General features: G+C 48.7%; 1 protein-coding gene across 1 annotated transcript in view; it reads left to right on the plus strand.

Annotated features, from left to right (window-relative positions):
- Nim1k (NIM1 serine/threonine protein kinase) overlaps window positions 1-11,721 on the plus strand; it is a 50,647-nt gene extending 38,926 nt beyond the window's left edge. Inside the window, exons 3-4 of the mRNA XM_041646380.1 lie at window positions 8,792-9,060; window positions 10,684-11,721. Coding sequence (XP_041502314.1) covers window positions 8,792-9,060; window positions 10,684-11,433 — 1,019 coding nt within the window. The 3' untranslated portion in view covers window positions 11,434-11,721. The remainder of the gene's footprint in view (window positions 1-8,791; window positions 9,061-10,683) is intronic.
- The last annotated feature ends 3,220 nt before the right edge of the window (window positions 11,722-14,941 follow it).

The raw sequence follows: 14,941 nt of genomic DNA on the forward strand, positions 1-14,941 counted from the left end.
CGTACCCACCTGCCTGAGTTTCAGAGAACAATTCCCTACTGCGTGGATGGCGCTTCATAAAGCTTGCATGCTCTTCTTGGGCCTAACCACCAGAGCCTAACCCTGTTAGCAAAAGCCCAGTGTCACCCTTGGGTATGGGGTGGCAGGTGAGAAAGAGGGCAGGGAAGTGGATAACAGTTTGTGCAAATGTGGGCCCCATACAAAGCCATCTTGGCCAGAATTGTCACGAGGTTTTCTAGGAAACACGAACATTCTGGGTATCAGAAAACATCATTTCAGTGCCCAGGAAGTTCCCAAGACAGTAGCTAAGGATTTAAGAAGAAGAAAAAAAGACAATAACAATAAAGACACCGGCTGCTCTGGGTGTCCAGGAATACGATAACGATATGGCCTCTCCTCAGGCAGGAGTTTCTTTTCATAGCTGACAGTGTAAATTCCTCTTGGGATCTGCAGGGACATAGGGCAGGCTAACAGCCAGCGTGAATCCCTTTTTAGGCTAATTAGACGTTTCTCGAAAGCGATGATGCACCGGGCTTCTGAATGTTTTATGTCCCATCTGCTGTCACCAGCAAATAACAAAGAAGCCACAGGTATCAGAGCTTTTCTTGGTCGCTGCCCCTGGTGACGGCTACCTTGCTCTTTCCCTCAGCTTAAGTTTCAAGAATCCTTGCTTCTTCTCTTTCAGTTTGCTCATTCATTGGTCTACTCACTTATTTTTGCTTCCTTTGACTATTTATTTGTGTGTGTCATGTATGTGTGTGTGTCCATGTGTGTGGGTGGGTAGACTCACCCACTCTTTCACGTGAGGTGGCTAGTGGCTGACATTGGAATCTCCTCCTTTATCTCTATCTCACCTTTAAAAAAAATTAAAAACTCATTCTTTGGTAATTTCACACATGAATACAATGTATTTAGATAATATTCCCCCACAGTGATTCTTCCTCCAGTTTTCCCCAGACCTGACCCTCCCCAGCCCTGTTCTAACTTCATCTCCTTCTCTTTCTTTAATAAGTCACCGAGTCCAATTATTGCTGATCATATGTGTCCATCATTTTTTTTTAAACATTATTCATTTCGCCAATGGACTTCTTTGCCCTGTTTTGGCTAGATTGGCTAACCAGAGGTCCCAGGGGGACCCCTCTCTCTCTGCTCCCCATAGCACTAGAGTTCTAGATTTTACAGTTTGTGCTGGGGATACAAAGTCAGGTCCTCATACTTTCATAGACAGGGCCTTATCCACTGACTCATCTCCTCAATTACCATTAAGAAACAGGCAAATATATGTGTGTGTGTGTGTGTGTGTGTGTGTGTGTGTGTGTGTGTGTGTGTATACCAAACGCCTCCTGAGTGCATGCCTTGTTCTGGACTTTACAGAGGCGAGTAAGGTGTGTAGGTGTGGCCTCTTGTCTCGTAGGTACTAATAGCTGCTTAGAGAAGACTGAAAACAGATACTACATGTTGCCACAGAGTAAGGCTATGAGTGTGTGCTCACCGGACACCAGCAGAATCCAGAAACAACCTGTTAACTAGAAAGGTTTACAATGGGTCCTCAGATTTATTTCACAGGGCACAGTAGGAAAAGCTTCCGGGGGAGAGATAGTATGTAAAGTACCCACAGGTGAGAACCAGTGAGGGGGCACTTGGGAATTTAGAAGAGCTGGGGCAGACGAGCCTGCAGAGAGGCAGGAGCGGACATGGGCGGTGTTGATGCAATCATCGGCTTGCCCGCAAATGCTCTTCTTACTCGGTTGAATTTTGTCATTTAGCTATCAGAAAGCCACTGGAGACTGTAAACAAGCAGTTGATGGGATCTGATTTCAGTGAGCAAGATGAACTGAAGGCAGGGAGTCATGAGAGTAAACGAAGGCAGTCTAAAGATCCGGATGAATGAGTAACGATGCCCATTGTAACTAAGGGAGTGGCAGAGAGGGCGGAGAGAAGCGGTGCCTTTGAGAAAGGTTTAGAATCCTGAAAACTGGGCTGTGTGATGGCTCAGTGCTTGCCTTGCAAGGGTGAGGATCAGAGTTCAGATTCTCAGGACTCACAAGCAAATCAGGCGGGCCATGTGCAACCCCAGTGCTCAAGAGGCCAAGACAGGGATCTGCAGAGCAAGGTGGTTAGTGAGATTAGCTGAGTTTGTGAGTTCTGGGGTTCTGGGGTCAGCAAGAGACCCTGCCTCAGACAAAGTAGAGAGAGATTGATGAAGACACTTGGCATCGGATGCTGTATCACATTATAACTTGAGTCCCCTCATGTTTATTATAAATACTCAACATTTGACAACTGTTTGGTGAATTGAGTCAGGATACTAGCTTCTCATGGAAGCATCACAATGGTAAGAAGAGCTAGCAGACAGAAGGAGGGTGGGCTAGAGGCTTACTCAAGGTAAACCTGCTTAAAGAAAGCCCATTGGTTTTTAGAAAGTAATCCCCTCTCTTAAAGGGGAAGAGAAGATACAGAAGGAAGAAAATTTGGAGGTATTCATTATGGATACTTAATAATTTGAAGCCTTCACACAAGTTTGCAGATATCTGGATTCTCTTGAAAACTAAAAGCCCAACAAATTGAGATCTGAGGTCAAACTAGCAATGGCCATTCGGAATTGAGCAGCAGCAGCAGCTGCCCTTCAGTCTCAGGCATACTGCAGCTCCTGCAGCCACATTGACCTCCCTTGTTACCCAGTCTGCCCTTCCCACACTTCAGCTACTCCCCTGCCCTCCCCACACTTCAGCTACTCCCCTGCCCTCCCCACACTTCAGCTACTCCCCTGCCCTCCCCACACTTCAGCTACTCCCCTGCCCTCCCCACACTTCAGCTACTCCCCTGCCCTCCCCACACTTCAGCTACTCCCCTGCCCTCCCCACACTTCAGCTACTCCCCTCTACTTCCCACACTTCAGCTACTCCCCTGCCCTCCCCACACTTCAGCTACTCCCCTGCCCTCCCCACACTTCAGCTACTCCCCTGCCCTCCCCACACTTCAGCTACTCCCCTCTACTTCCCACACTTCAGCTACTCCCCTGCCCTCCCCACACTTCAGCTACTCCCCTGCCCTCCCCACACTTCAGCTACTCCCCTGCCCTCCCCACACTTCAGCTACTCCCCTGCTTTCCCCACACTTCAGCTACTCCCCTGCCCTCCCCACACTTCAGCTACTCCCCTGCCCTCCCTACACTTCAGCTACTCCCCTGCTCTCCCCACACTTCAGCTACTCCCCTGCTCTCCCCACACTTCAGCTACTCCCCTGCTCTCCCCACACTTCAGCTACTCCCCTGCTCTCCCCACACTTCAGCTACTCCCCTGCCCTCCCCACACTTCAGCTACTCCCCTGCTCTCCCCACACTTCAGCTACTCCCCTCTACTTCCCACACTTCAGCTACTCCCCTGCCCTCCCCACACTTCAGCTACTCCCCTCTACTTCCCACACTTCAGCTACTCCCCTGCCCTCCCCACACTTCAGCTACTCCCCTGCCCTCCCCACACTTCAGCTACTCCCCTGCCCTCCCCACACTTCAGCTACTCCCCTGCTCTCCCCACACTTCAGCTACTCCCCTGCCCTCCCCACACTTCAGCTACTCCCCTGCTCTCCCCACACTTCAGCTACTCCCCTCTACTTCCCACACTTCAGCTACTCCCCTGCCCTCCCCACACTTCAGCTACTCCCCTGCCCTCCCCACACTTCAGCTACTCCCCTGCCCTCCCACACTTCAGCTACTCCCCTGCCCTCCCCACACTTCAGCTACTCCCCTGCCCTCCCCACACTTCAGCTACTCCCCTGCTCTCCCCACACTTCAGCTACTCCCCTCTACTTCCCACACTTCAGCTACTCCCCTGCCCTCCCCACACTTCAGCTACTCCCCTGCCCTCCCCACACTTCAGCTACTCCCCTGCCCTCCCCACACTTCAGCTACTCCCCTGCCCTCCCCACACTTCAGCTACTCCCCTGCCCTCCCCACACTTCAGCTACTCCCCTGCCCTCCCCACACTTCAGCTACTCCCCTCTACTTCCCACACTTCAGCTACTCCCCTGCCCTCCCCACACTTCAGCTACTCCCCTGCCCTCCCCACACTTCAGCTACTCCCCTCTACTTCCCACACTTCAGCTACTCCCCTGCCCTCCCCACACTTCAGCTACTCCCCTGCCCTCCCCACACTTCAGCTACTCCCCTGCTCTCCCCACACTTCAGCTACTCCCCTCTACTTCCCACACTTCAGCTACTCCCCTGCCCTCCCCATACTTCAGCTACTCCCCTGCTCTCCCCACACTTCAGCTACTCCCCTGCTCTCCCCACACTTCAGCTACTCCCCTGCTCTCCCCACACTTCAGCTACGCCCCTGCCCTCCCCACACTTCAGCTACTCCCCTGCCCTCCCCACACTTCAGCTACTCCCCTGCTCTCCCCACACTTCAGCTACTCCCCTGCCCTCCCCACACTTCAGCTACTCCCCTGCCCTCCCCACACTTCAGCTACTCCCCTGCCCTCCCCACACTTCAGCTACTCCCCTGCTCTCCCCACAGTTCAGCTACTTCCCTGCCCTCCCCACACTTCAGCTACTCCCCTGCTCTCCCCACACTTCAGCTACTCCCCTGCCCTCCCCACACTTCAGCTACTCCCCTGCTCTCCCCACACTTCAGCTACTCCCCTGCCCTCCCCACACTTCAGCTACTCCCCTGCTCTCCCCACACTTCAGCTACTCCCCTGCCCTCCCCACACTTCAGCTACTCCCCTCTACTTCCCACACTTCAGCTACTCCCCTGCCCTCCCCACACTTCAGCTACTCCCCTGCCCTCCCCACACTTCAGCTACTCCCCTCTACTTCCCACACTGCAGTCGGACCACTGTTCCCACGACCGGAGTCAAGATGATGACACTCTCCATAAATCCCTGGATTTCCCAAGGCTGCCTTCCCTAAAGCAGGCTCCTCTGAGCCTATGGGTTACCTCACCCTGCTAGCACTCCTGGCTAATTTGGGGATCACCATCCATCAGTTCACACCTCTGTCATAGAGGGCTCCCCTCAGCCTCTCTAGCACAAATAATGTTACATCTCATGTAGGCCAACATATGCATCATCCCCTGGGCTTCTCCCTTACCCCCAGTCACAACTTAGTGTTCTTACTCAGAGGGGCTGAGTAAGAACATATAATATAATATATATTTTTTCCTTCCTAATATTAACCACATGTATCATAAGGGCTATTTTCAAAGCCCTTCTCTTTCGCTGGATTGTAAGAACAGTGTTTGTCTTTTCGCTGCCTAGTGCACACTGTATACTACTGAACACGTGTTTAGAGAGTAGATAGGGGCCGCGGAACTGGCTCAGTTGGTGAAATGCTAGCGTCACCAGTGTGAGCACCTGAGTTTGGATTCCCTGAAGCCACAGAGAACAATGGCCATCAGCACGTGTTTGTAAATACCAGGGGTGGGGAGGTAGAAGGCAGAGATAGGGAGAGACTCAGAAGGAAGATCGCTAGAACATTCTGGCCAGCTAGCTTACGCAGAGATAGGGAGACACCCAGGAGGAAGACCCCTGGAACACTCTGGCCAGCTAGCTTAGCCTACTGGCAAAGATACAGGACAAGGAGAGGCCTGATCTTAAATAAAAGGTGAAGGGTGCTTAAAAAGAAATGACACCCAAGGTTGTCCTGTGTACGTGCTTCTGGACATCTGTGCACCTGCATATCTGTGCACACATGAGTAGCTATGAAGACTGAGTTCTTTAGGGAACTGACATCTTTCTTTTTCTTTTCTTTCCTTTTTTTTTTTTTTTTTTTTGAGACAGGGTCTCTCTGAGTAGTCCTGGAACTCACTATGTAGATCAGACTAGTCCTGAAATCACAGATATCTGCCTGACTCTGCCTCCCAAATGCTGAGATTAAAGGTGTGCAAAACTATGCACCGCTTTAATAATGTTTTATGTGGTTCTACATTTGCATTCTAATGCAAAGCACAGCTGTCACGTGACTTAACACTAGATGAGCAGAATCTCAAGAGGAGCCGGGCGATGGTGGCGCACGCCTTTAATCCCAGCACTCGGGAGGCAGAGGCAGGCGGATCTCTGTGAGTTCGAGACCAGCCTGGTCTACAGAGCTAGTTCCAGGACAGGCTCCAAAGCCACAGAAGAGAAACCCTGTCTCGAAAAACCAAAAAAAAAAAAAAAAAAAAAAAAAAAAAAGAATCTCAAGAGGTACTCACTCCAACAGCACTTGTCCCACCCTATTCTAGTCCTGGCTCGGCGAGGGGGACCTTTGCTAAAGTGGTTCTAGTAAAGGGAGGGTTCTAGGAGAGGGAGATTAAGATCCCCACTGCCACCTATTGTCGAACATTCACAGTGCACGGAGCTAAGGGGTCACAGAGCTGAGGTTACAGGAGCCTGTGACAAGGAGAAGGGAGATAGCAGGAGAAACCCCTTCTGCAGAAACTGTGTCTGGAAGGAGGAATTTTAACTCCGCAATAGCAACTCTTCTGGACGGGATGTACAGACTGTCTGGATTGTTGGTTCAGGGAAACAGCGAGAGGCAATCAGTGCGAACCACTGAAAGGTAGAACAGATGTGACCAAGGAAGAAGAATGCCCAGAGGATGTCCGTAAGGAAGCCCATTTGCTTTCACAGTAGCCAAAGTGGGACTTAATTACTCATGGCTTGCTTCCTGGCTGCTCAATATTGCTTCCAACAGAAGCAGCTCCCCACATTAGACACCATCACTACCTCAGTCCATTTCAGAAAGCTGAACTGACCTTTAACACGCTAGTAAGACTCCTGCTTTGAGCAGGCAGCGTCTATTTTCATGCCAATAACACTGTACCAAAGTTCTTCGAAGCAGGTGTGTTGCAAGTAGGTCAAACAGCCAGTCTGTCGCCGTCCGTTCTTGCTTGTCTGCTAACTGCTTTCTGGATAGTCTGGCCAAATCTGAACAACAAAATGAAGCTGTGTTATGAACTCAAGATTCATTTATTTCTAATGGTAACCATTTTCGTCATATGCTCTATGCTTATTGTAGAAAAAATTTCAAGTATTAGTAATCAATACACAGAATTTATAGAACTCTCTGTGATCCTTTAGATAAGCCTTCCAGAGTTGGGGTGTAGTTCAGTTGGCAAAGAGCTCACATGGAGTACACAAAGCCCCCCACCACCCCGCTTTAGTCCCTAGCCCTACAAAAAAGTAGGCGTTAGTAGCACACACCTGTAATCTTAGTACTTGATAGAGTTTAGAGGTAAGAAATTTAAGGTTATCTTTAATTATATAGTGAATTCAAGGCCATATTGGGCTACACAAGACCCTTTCATTAAAAAAAAAGTAGTCAGGGGTGGTGGTGGTGCATGTGTTTAATTCCAGCACTCAGAAGGCAGAGGCAGGATTTTTGTGAGTTCAAGGGCAGCCTGGTCTATGAAGCAAGTTCCAATACAGCCAGAGCTGTCACATAGAGAGACCTTGTCTCTCAACCCTGCCCCCGAAAGTATCTAAACATTTCAATAAGATGTCTCACCATATTTTTTATCTATGAGTGAATATTTGTATTTTTCTTATGTCTCTTACATATTTAATGTCTTTTCACATCAATAAGTACAGACTGACATCACTCTGGGGCATATTGTTATAAACAAAGATGAACTACACTTTAACCACCTCTCGCTGGCTACTTGCTATTCCCTGTAACCCCCCCCCCCGCACCCTTGTACATACATCAGGTTATTTCTTTAAGATTCATTGCTAAAAGTGAATGGCTGGCCGGGCGGTGGTGGCGCACGCCTTTAATCCCAGCACTCGGGAGGCAGAGGCAGGCGGATCTCTGTGAGTTCGAGACCAGCCTGGTCTACAAGAGCTAGTTCCAGGACAGGCTCCAAAACCACAGAGAAACCCTGTCTCGAAAAACCAAAAAAAAAAAAAAAAAAAAAAAAAAAAAAAAAAAAAAAAGTGAATGGCTGGATTAAAGGGTGTAACATCTTCAGGATTTCAACACATTATACTAAACTAAAACACTATCCAGAACTATTGCACCACAAAGTCCTCCCTCCAGTTGCACAGGGATGGGCCAATCCCTTCATCCTGTCACCAACACAGCATAGACAGACTTGTCTGCATGCCTTGGACTTTGCATGTCGGGCACAGACAAAGTAAAATAAAACATAATCCTTACAGGGAGAGGGAAGATAATAGGGAAGACAACATTTATAGGCTGGGGAGCTAAGACTGCAGAACATGGATATTCTAAACACACAGAGCCTGGGTGTCATGGTCACCTTATGCCGGTGCCATGGGAGACTTGTGGGGATAGGTTAATTGTGAGGCTAGCTTTGCAGGATCACCAGGGATGACCTGAGGCTAGGACAGGGACATAGTGGTAGAGAGATCTGGGTAAAGAAATGGTCCCGTGCATGAATGTTTGCTGTTTCAAGAACAAACTAGAGGAGGAAGTTGGAGGGGAAGCTGGGCCAGAGCCACAGGCTAACACTGAAGACAGAAGCCTGTTCTGATCCTGAACTGCTCTCTGGGCTAAGTCAAGGACTTTTAACTTTACTTGGAAAACTAGGTGAAGATGACAAGTGAGAACTCATTTGTGAGATAAGAGTTGGCAACCAAACCTATTGATAGATATTGATACTAGACTTGAGATTTTTTTTTCATTTCCATTGATTTGGGAACCACTGAACCTCTATGTCTGATAGGATAAATAGACTGCCCAGAACCCTTCCAGCTTTAAATACCAATTTCCTTGTTAAAAAACAAAACAAAAACAAACAAAAAAAAAACAACACAAACCTTTAGCTCTTTTTTTTTTTCTTTCCAGAAAAAGTGGCCATTAAGATTCTGGACAAGACCAAGTTAGACCAGAAAACCCAAAGGCTGCTCTCCAGAGAGATTTCCAGCATGGAGAAGCTACACCATCCCAATATCATTCGCCTTTACGAAGTCGTGGAAACCCTGTCCAAGCTCCACCTCGTGATGGAGTATGCAGGAGGTGGGGAGCTCTTTGGGAAAATTAGCACCGAGGGGAAGCTTTCCGAACCAGAAAGCAAACTCATCTTCTCCCAGATCGTGTCGGCCGTGAAGCACATGGTAAGCGGGGGCCCCCACTCTGCCTGCCGGGGGGGCCCCCATTCTGCCTGCCGGGGGCCCCCACTCCGCCTGCCGCGGGGCTTCCACTCCGCCTGCCGCGGAGCTATAAGTCAGAACTTTAGCTGGGACCAGGGTTCTTTCCTCCGAAGCAACATCCAGAATCTTGGTACCCAGCAGGCTTGTGGCTCCTTCTGAAGTTGGCAGGAGCCTATCAGAGAAACCAGATGAGCGTCCTTCATTTACTGCCCACCCACTTAGCTAGTCACCTTTCCTTGGCCCTCCTTTCCTGTACTGGATGCCTTTATCTCATCTCAGAGCTCACTTTTCAGTCCTGGCCATACTTCCCGACCAGCCCAGTTCCCCTCTCCCTTTCTGAAATTAACTTCAGTCCCAGGTCAACTAACACCAGACTTTCTCATCTTCAGTGACCGCCATCTCACTCTTTTCCCCCGCGCCCCCCCCCGCCCCGTCCCCACCTAGTGCTTACTGACTCTCTGCTCCACGTATTGACGCTCAATTAAGTCATTCTTTAGTTCTCTAATGATTTTTTTTTTTTATAAAGCTGGATTTTGTGACACACACTACCTGACTTCTCCTAGAACTGTTTCTTCTGTGTGCTCGCTCGGGCCCCACCGTACTGCTGGGCACATAGCGGGAACTTGGGTACGTAACTACCCACTGCCAGGTAGGAGAGCACCAGGCACTCCAGGAGATGGTGCAGACACGGGTCCACAGAAGCCCTGTGTCCTGCCGTTGCTCCCTGCAGTCTGGCCTCTGAAAAGAGAAAGGCTGAAGGGCAGTCATAGATGTCACTGGATTTGTGTGCAAAGACCACGCTGAGCATCCAGCATTGTAATGGTCCTCACAGCAAGCAGCCTTCTGAGGTGCGCGCCAGTATCGCACTTCGTGAAGAAGTGCCGTTCGTTTGACACGCTGATGGAATTGAATGTAAATTTGACCAGTTCCAGCTTGCAAAGCCTGTTTTGTTACCCCCAAGGACTCATTGGGACAAATGGCATTAAACCTTTACCCAAGCCTTTAAAACGAAATAGGTCAAAGTTCCCAAGACTATTGCCTGAACTTAGAGGGTAAGGGCAGGAAGGGACACGTACTGACAACACATAGCAAGAAACCTGTTGCAAGAAACCTGCCAAATTCAACCCTCTCCTTTTGGCTAAATTATATGAGCCCACCCAAAGGAGTATGACCAGGAGGTTGGAGCAGGCCCCAAGACTTCCTGACTCTTGATCTCAGTCAAGGGAAAACTGAGAAAAGCCAGGTAAGACCTCCAAAAGGAAGGCTCATTATTTGATTGTGTCTCAGAATTGTGCAGTTGCATAAGAGCTAGGTCTTTTGTTCTGGCACGAACTCCAGAGTCTGCATGGCACAAATTCCAGTCGCCACCGCACAGAAGACTCAAACCTTTGGTCCACTTTTGGGGGTAAAGGCATTACACTGGGTTAAAGGTTGAGTTAGAGTTTCCTAATATGATTTAAGTTGTTCCTATTGAATTTCTGTGTCTATGCCAGCACCGTCACCCACTTCTCTGTTGCAGAGAAACTGATCTGTTTTCTATTTTGCCATTTTCCTTAAAATTGACCGTCTCCCATGTTTCCTTCACAGCATGAAAACCAAATTATTCACAGAGATCTGAAAGCGGAGAATGTGTTCTATACCAGCAGCACATGTGTGAAGGTGGGAGATTTTGGATTCAGCACCGTAAGTAAAAAAGGCGAAATGCTGAACACCTTCTGTGGGTCTCCACCCTACGCCGCACCCGAACTTTTCCGAGATGAACACTACGTTGGTGTTTATGTGGATATCTGGGCCTTGGGCGTCCTTCTGTACTTCATGGTGACAGGTACGATGCCATTTCGAGCAGAAACGGTGGCCAAACTAAAGAAGAGCATCCTCGAGGGTACCTACAGCATCCCCCAGCACGTGTCAGAGCCCTGCCACCGGCTCATCCGAGGAGTCCTTCAGCCCGTACCCACAGAGAGGTATGGGATCAGCTACATCATGAACAACGAGTGGATGCGAGGGGTGCCATACCCCACCCCTTTGGAACCTTTCCAACTGGACCCTAAACATTTGTCGGAAACCAGCACCCTCAAAGAAGAAGAAAGTGAGGTGAAAAGCACTTTAGAACACTTGGGGATTACAGATGAGCATATCCGGAATAACCAAGGTAGAGATGCTCGGAGCTCCATCACAGGGGTCTACAGGATCATTTTACATCGCGTGCAAAGAAAAAAGGCTTTGGAAAGTGTGCCAATCATGATACTACCAGAACCTAAAGAAAGGGACCTAAAGAAAGGCTCCCGGATCTACAGAGGCATAAGACACACATCTAAATTCTGTTCAATTTTATAAATGATATCAGACAGCTGGCAACTAACCACAAAGTTTCTGCTTTTAACTTTTCTCATAGACAACTTGGACGGAAACATTTTTGTAATTTTTAAATAAAATTTAAATTTGAGATATGCATAACCGCCCCCGCCTCAACCAGAATCTCTTAGCCTAGATTCTGACTTGCCTCGACATCTTTGTCTTGTCGTACTTGAGTATTCTCTCATTTAATGGAGAGACATTACGTATTTAGGGCTGGGTGCCAGGCACTGTTTAAGGTGCCAAGGAGATAGCAGAGACAGTCCCCTTCTCCTGCGTGTAGGAAGACAGATATACTTGCTAGCCGCTATTTTTGTTTTTAAAGGAAAATGACAGCTAGAGGGAGATGCCATGCAGACTCCCGCAGGATTGCCTAGTTCTAGAAGCATACTGCTTTGGATTAGACCTTTAAGGAGGGCCACCTGAGTTGGAAGACAGTGTGAGAACCAAAGGAGTAGCCACAGTGACTTGGAAAAGGCGGAGATTGTGCCCAATAGCCAGGGATATAAATTAGATTCCTCCAAACAGGACCAGTGGCAAAGGCTTTCACGTAGTTTATTTGGAGAGAGATCCCACAGCAGAGTAGCAAGGGACAGAAGAAACAGCAACAGACAACTCAAAGACATTATCAAAGCTGGCCAGGGGCATAGGTGACTGCCATTCAGTCCCAGGGGTCTTGAGAGGCATCGTGTGTATCACATCTCAAGGGGCTGCCCAAGGTATGAAAGGGGAAAGACTTATCAGCCCTCGATCACCGTTGGGCAAGGGTAGTCAATGACATCACCTACCCTCACATTTCCAGAAAGTGCTGGGTGAGCACCAAGGGATTTCTTTGTCCTTCTCAGGCCTCTGCATCAGAAAAACCTTAGAGAAGGCAGGAAATGGCCACAGCAGTGGCTTGAGGCAGTGTACTGTCAAACAGGGTCTCTATGAAGCCTTCCAACCTGCGTGGAAAGGGTTGCTAGCCTCGGTGGCTGGAGGAAGCACTAGGGCAGGGAGGACCTGACGTGGTACACAGAAGCTAACATGGCCTTTCTGGACACCCCTCTCCACATCAGCCCCTCTGTTAAATAGATTCCTTGGAGCGGGTGGTACCTGGAAGGACTCAACCCAGCGAGTTATCAGAGCCGTAACAATGGCTCTCAAATGCCAGCCACCAGGATTACTTTGTTTAACCAGACCAGCAGGTTCCCCCTCCAGGCCTTTAGTTTCAGTGACTCTTGGGTGGACAAGAGCCTTAACAACCAGTGACTTGAAAGTTTGGTATTCTTTCCAACAACCTAGGCTGAAGTTGATGAGCTGTTTGGGGTCCCAAGGGGCAAAGAGGATGGTTTCACTGAGACTCCAGTAAGGGCTCGTGTGAACTGGAATCTATGACTACATTGACTGTGGCTATTCCTTGGCACACTATTAGGAGATATGACTGCTTAAACAGCATCCCAGGTGAGGCTGATGCTATTAGTCAGGGGCCAGGCTTTGAGGCTCTCTGAGCTACCATCATTGCTGTGGCCAATCTGGAGGCTCTAACTGGACTCTCACCTGCTTCTCCCATCAGCTACCCTGATTTTTCCTCACCTTTGACCAACATTTCTGCTGAGTAGCATGACCCAAACTGTCAGCATGAAAGGGTTCAAGTCCTCGCTTGCCCTACCCTTGGTAGACCATAATTGCCGCCATTGTCTGCTCACTACCATCGTCGGCTCCAATAGCAACACACCAGCATTCTTCTGGGTTCCCAACACCTTCTTTAGTTCCTTATTACACTTAGGGTCAAGTATCTTCATTAGGATAGCACTTCCATTCTTACCCTGCGTGCCCACTGGCATGGGCAGCCAAAACGATCACGTTAGTCATAGATCCAATTCACAAGAGCCGTTTCATTGGGGTTGCTAGTGAAAACATCCTCCTTACCCCCTGGGAACCTAAACTGTTCATCTACTTCAGCCTAGGTTGTTGGAAGGAATACAAAACCTTCAAGTCACTGATTGTGAAAATAGTCTACCTTCCTTCCAGCCTGATTCCCACACCCGTGATTTTAAACAGTAAGGGACATGGAAGCCATTATTAAAGCATGCACACTGATTGCTGGAAAACAGCAGGCCAATAATGCAGGTTACTCATATAGCTGGGCCTTAGGCCACTTGGGTTCTGTTTGCAGCATTCAGGGCTATGGTAAGGCAAGGGGGTTCTGTCGTCCTTGATACAGTGTTGAATCAGATAGGAATCAAGTGTGCTCTAGGACAGTGGTTCTCATCCTGTGGGTCGTGACTCCTTGAAGGTGGGGGGCAATGATCCTTTCACAAGGGTTGCCTAGCACCATCAGAAAACACAGATATTTACATTAAGATTGTTAACAGTAGCAAAAGTAATTATGAAAGAGCAAGGAGAATAATTTTATGATTGGGGATCACCACAGCATGGGGAACTGTATTAAAGGGTCCCAGCACTCGGAAGGTTGAGCACCTCTGCTCTAGGACCTAGCATGATTATTTGGATGACACACTGCAGGCGAGAGATGCAAAGCCATAGACCCAGTGGGCATCAATTTCGGTGAAGATGAATTGCTGCTATACTCACGCAGTTGGCTCTGAGGATCTGGTAATGCCCAGATTACAACCTGGTGGCTTTGCTTGCTTGCCACCCAGTGCATTTTGGATGGCCTTAGTGAAGGCACCATCCTTGGGATGTTTGTTCAGTCTTGCATAACGAATCCAAACATTTATATCTCCTGGAGTTTCTCAGAATTTCAATAGTGCGCTAGGGCGGTTCCACCATAGCCACCCCATTTGCTGTTTGCCACAGTCACAGTCCAAACTTTATGGCCGTGTGGAGGAATACCAAGACCAGCTTAGATGCCCCTCCCAAGTCCTAGGTAAATGTTGTCATGATGAACACTCCCACAGCCCATCTTATAGTCCCCACCCCACCTTTTCTAACACTTGTGTGTCTGCCCAAATTGACAGTACGTATTAACCAGCTTCTGCTGTTATTTTCTACTTTGGCTGTGTTGAGACTTCACTTTGGCTCTTGGTTCAACAATGGAAACATGAGGACAGGCTCTGGAAGCAGAAAGTCACTACACAGGCATGTCTTAGAAGTCCTGGCAGCGTCTCTGGACAAGGAGCTGTCCTTGTCCACCAGAAGACACCTGTTTTGCAACCTTCCCCACTGCACTGACTTCACTTGAAGGTCCCCGTCTTCCTGTCAAACCCTGACTTTCATAAAGGGGAAAGGTAGCAATCAGCCTTCTCCCACCCTCAGATGTTGTAGTTTCCTTCTGTAGCAAGAGATGAGGTTCCCCTTACATATTCTTTTAAAGACACTCTGACTTTTAGTATGCCTTTAATTGGTGGTTGACCGACTTGGGGCTACCATTTGTTTCCCAGGCTTCCTAAATAGATAGTAAAAGCTGTCCAAACTCAGTCTTTATCTTGGGCCTCATCTTGTTCAGGTAACCACAGGATCCACCGCTTTGTCTTCCTCTAACACC

This window comes from Microtus oregoni, unplaced genomic scaffold (genome assembly GCF_018167655.1).
Source record: "Microtus oregoni isolate MIOR12 unplaced genomic scaffold, Mior012 000132F_ref0000261, whole genome shotgun sequence".
NCBI classification, from domain to species: domain Eukaryota; kingdom Metazoa; phylum Chordata; class Mammalia; order Rodentia; family Cricetidae; genus Microtus; species Microtus oregoni.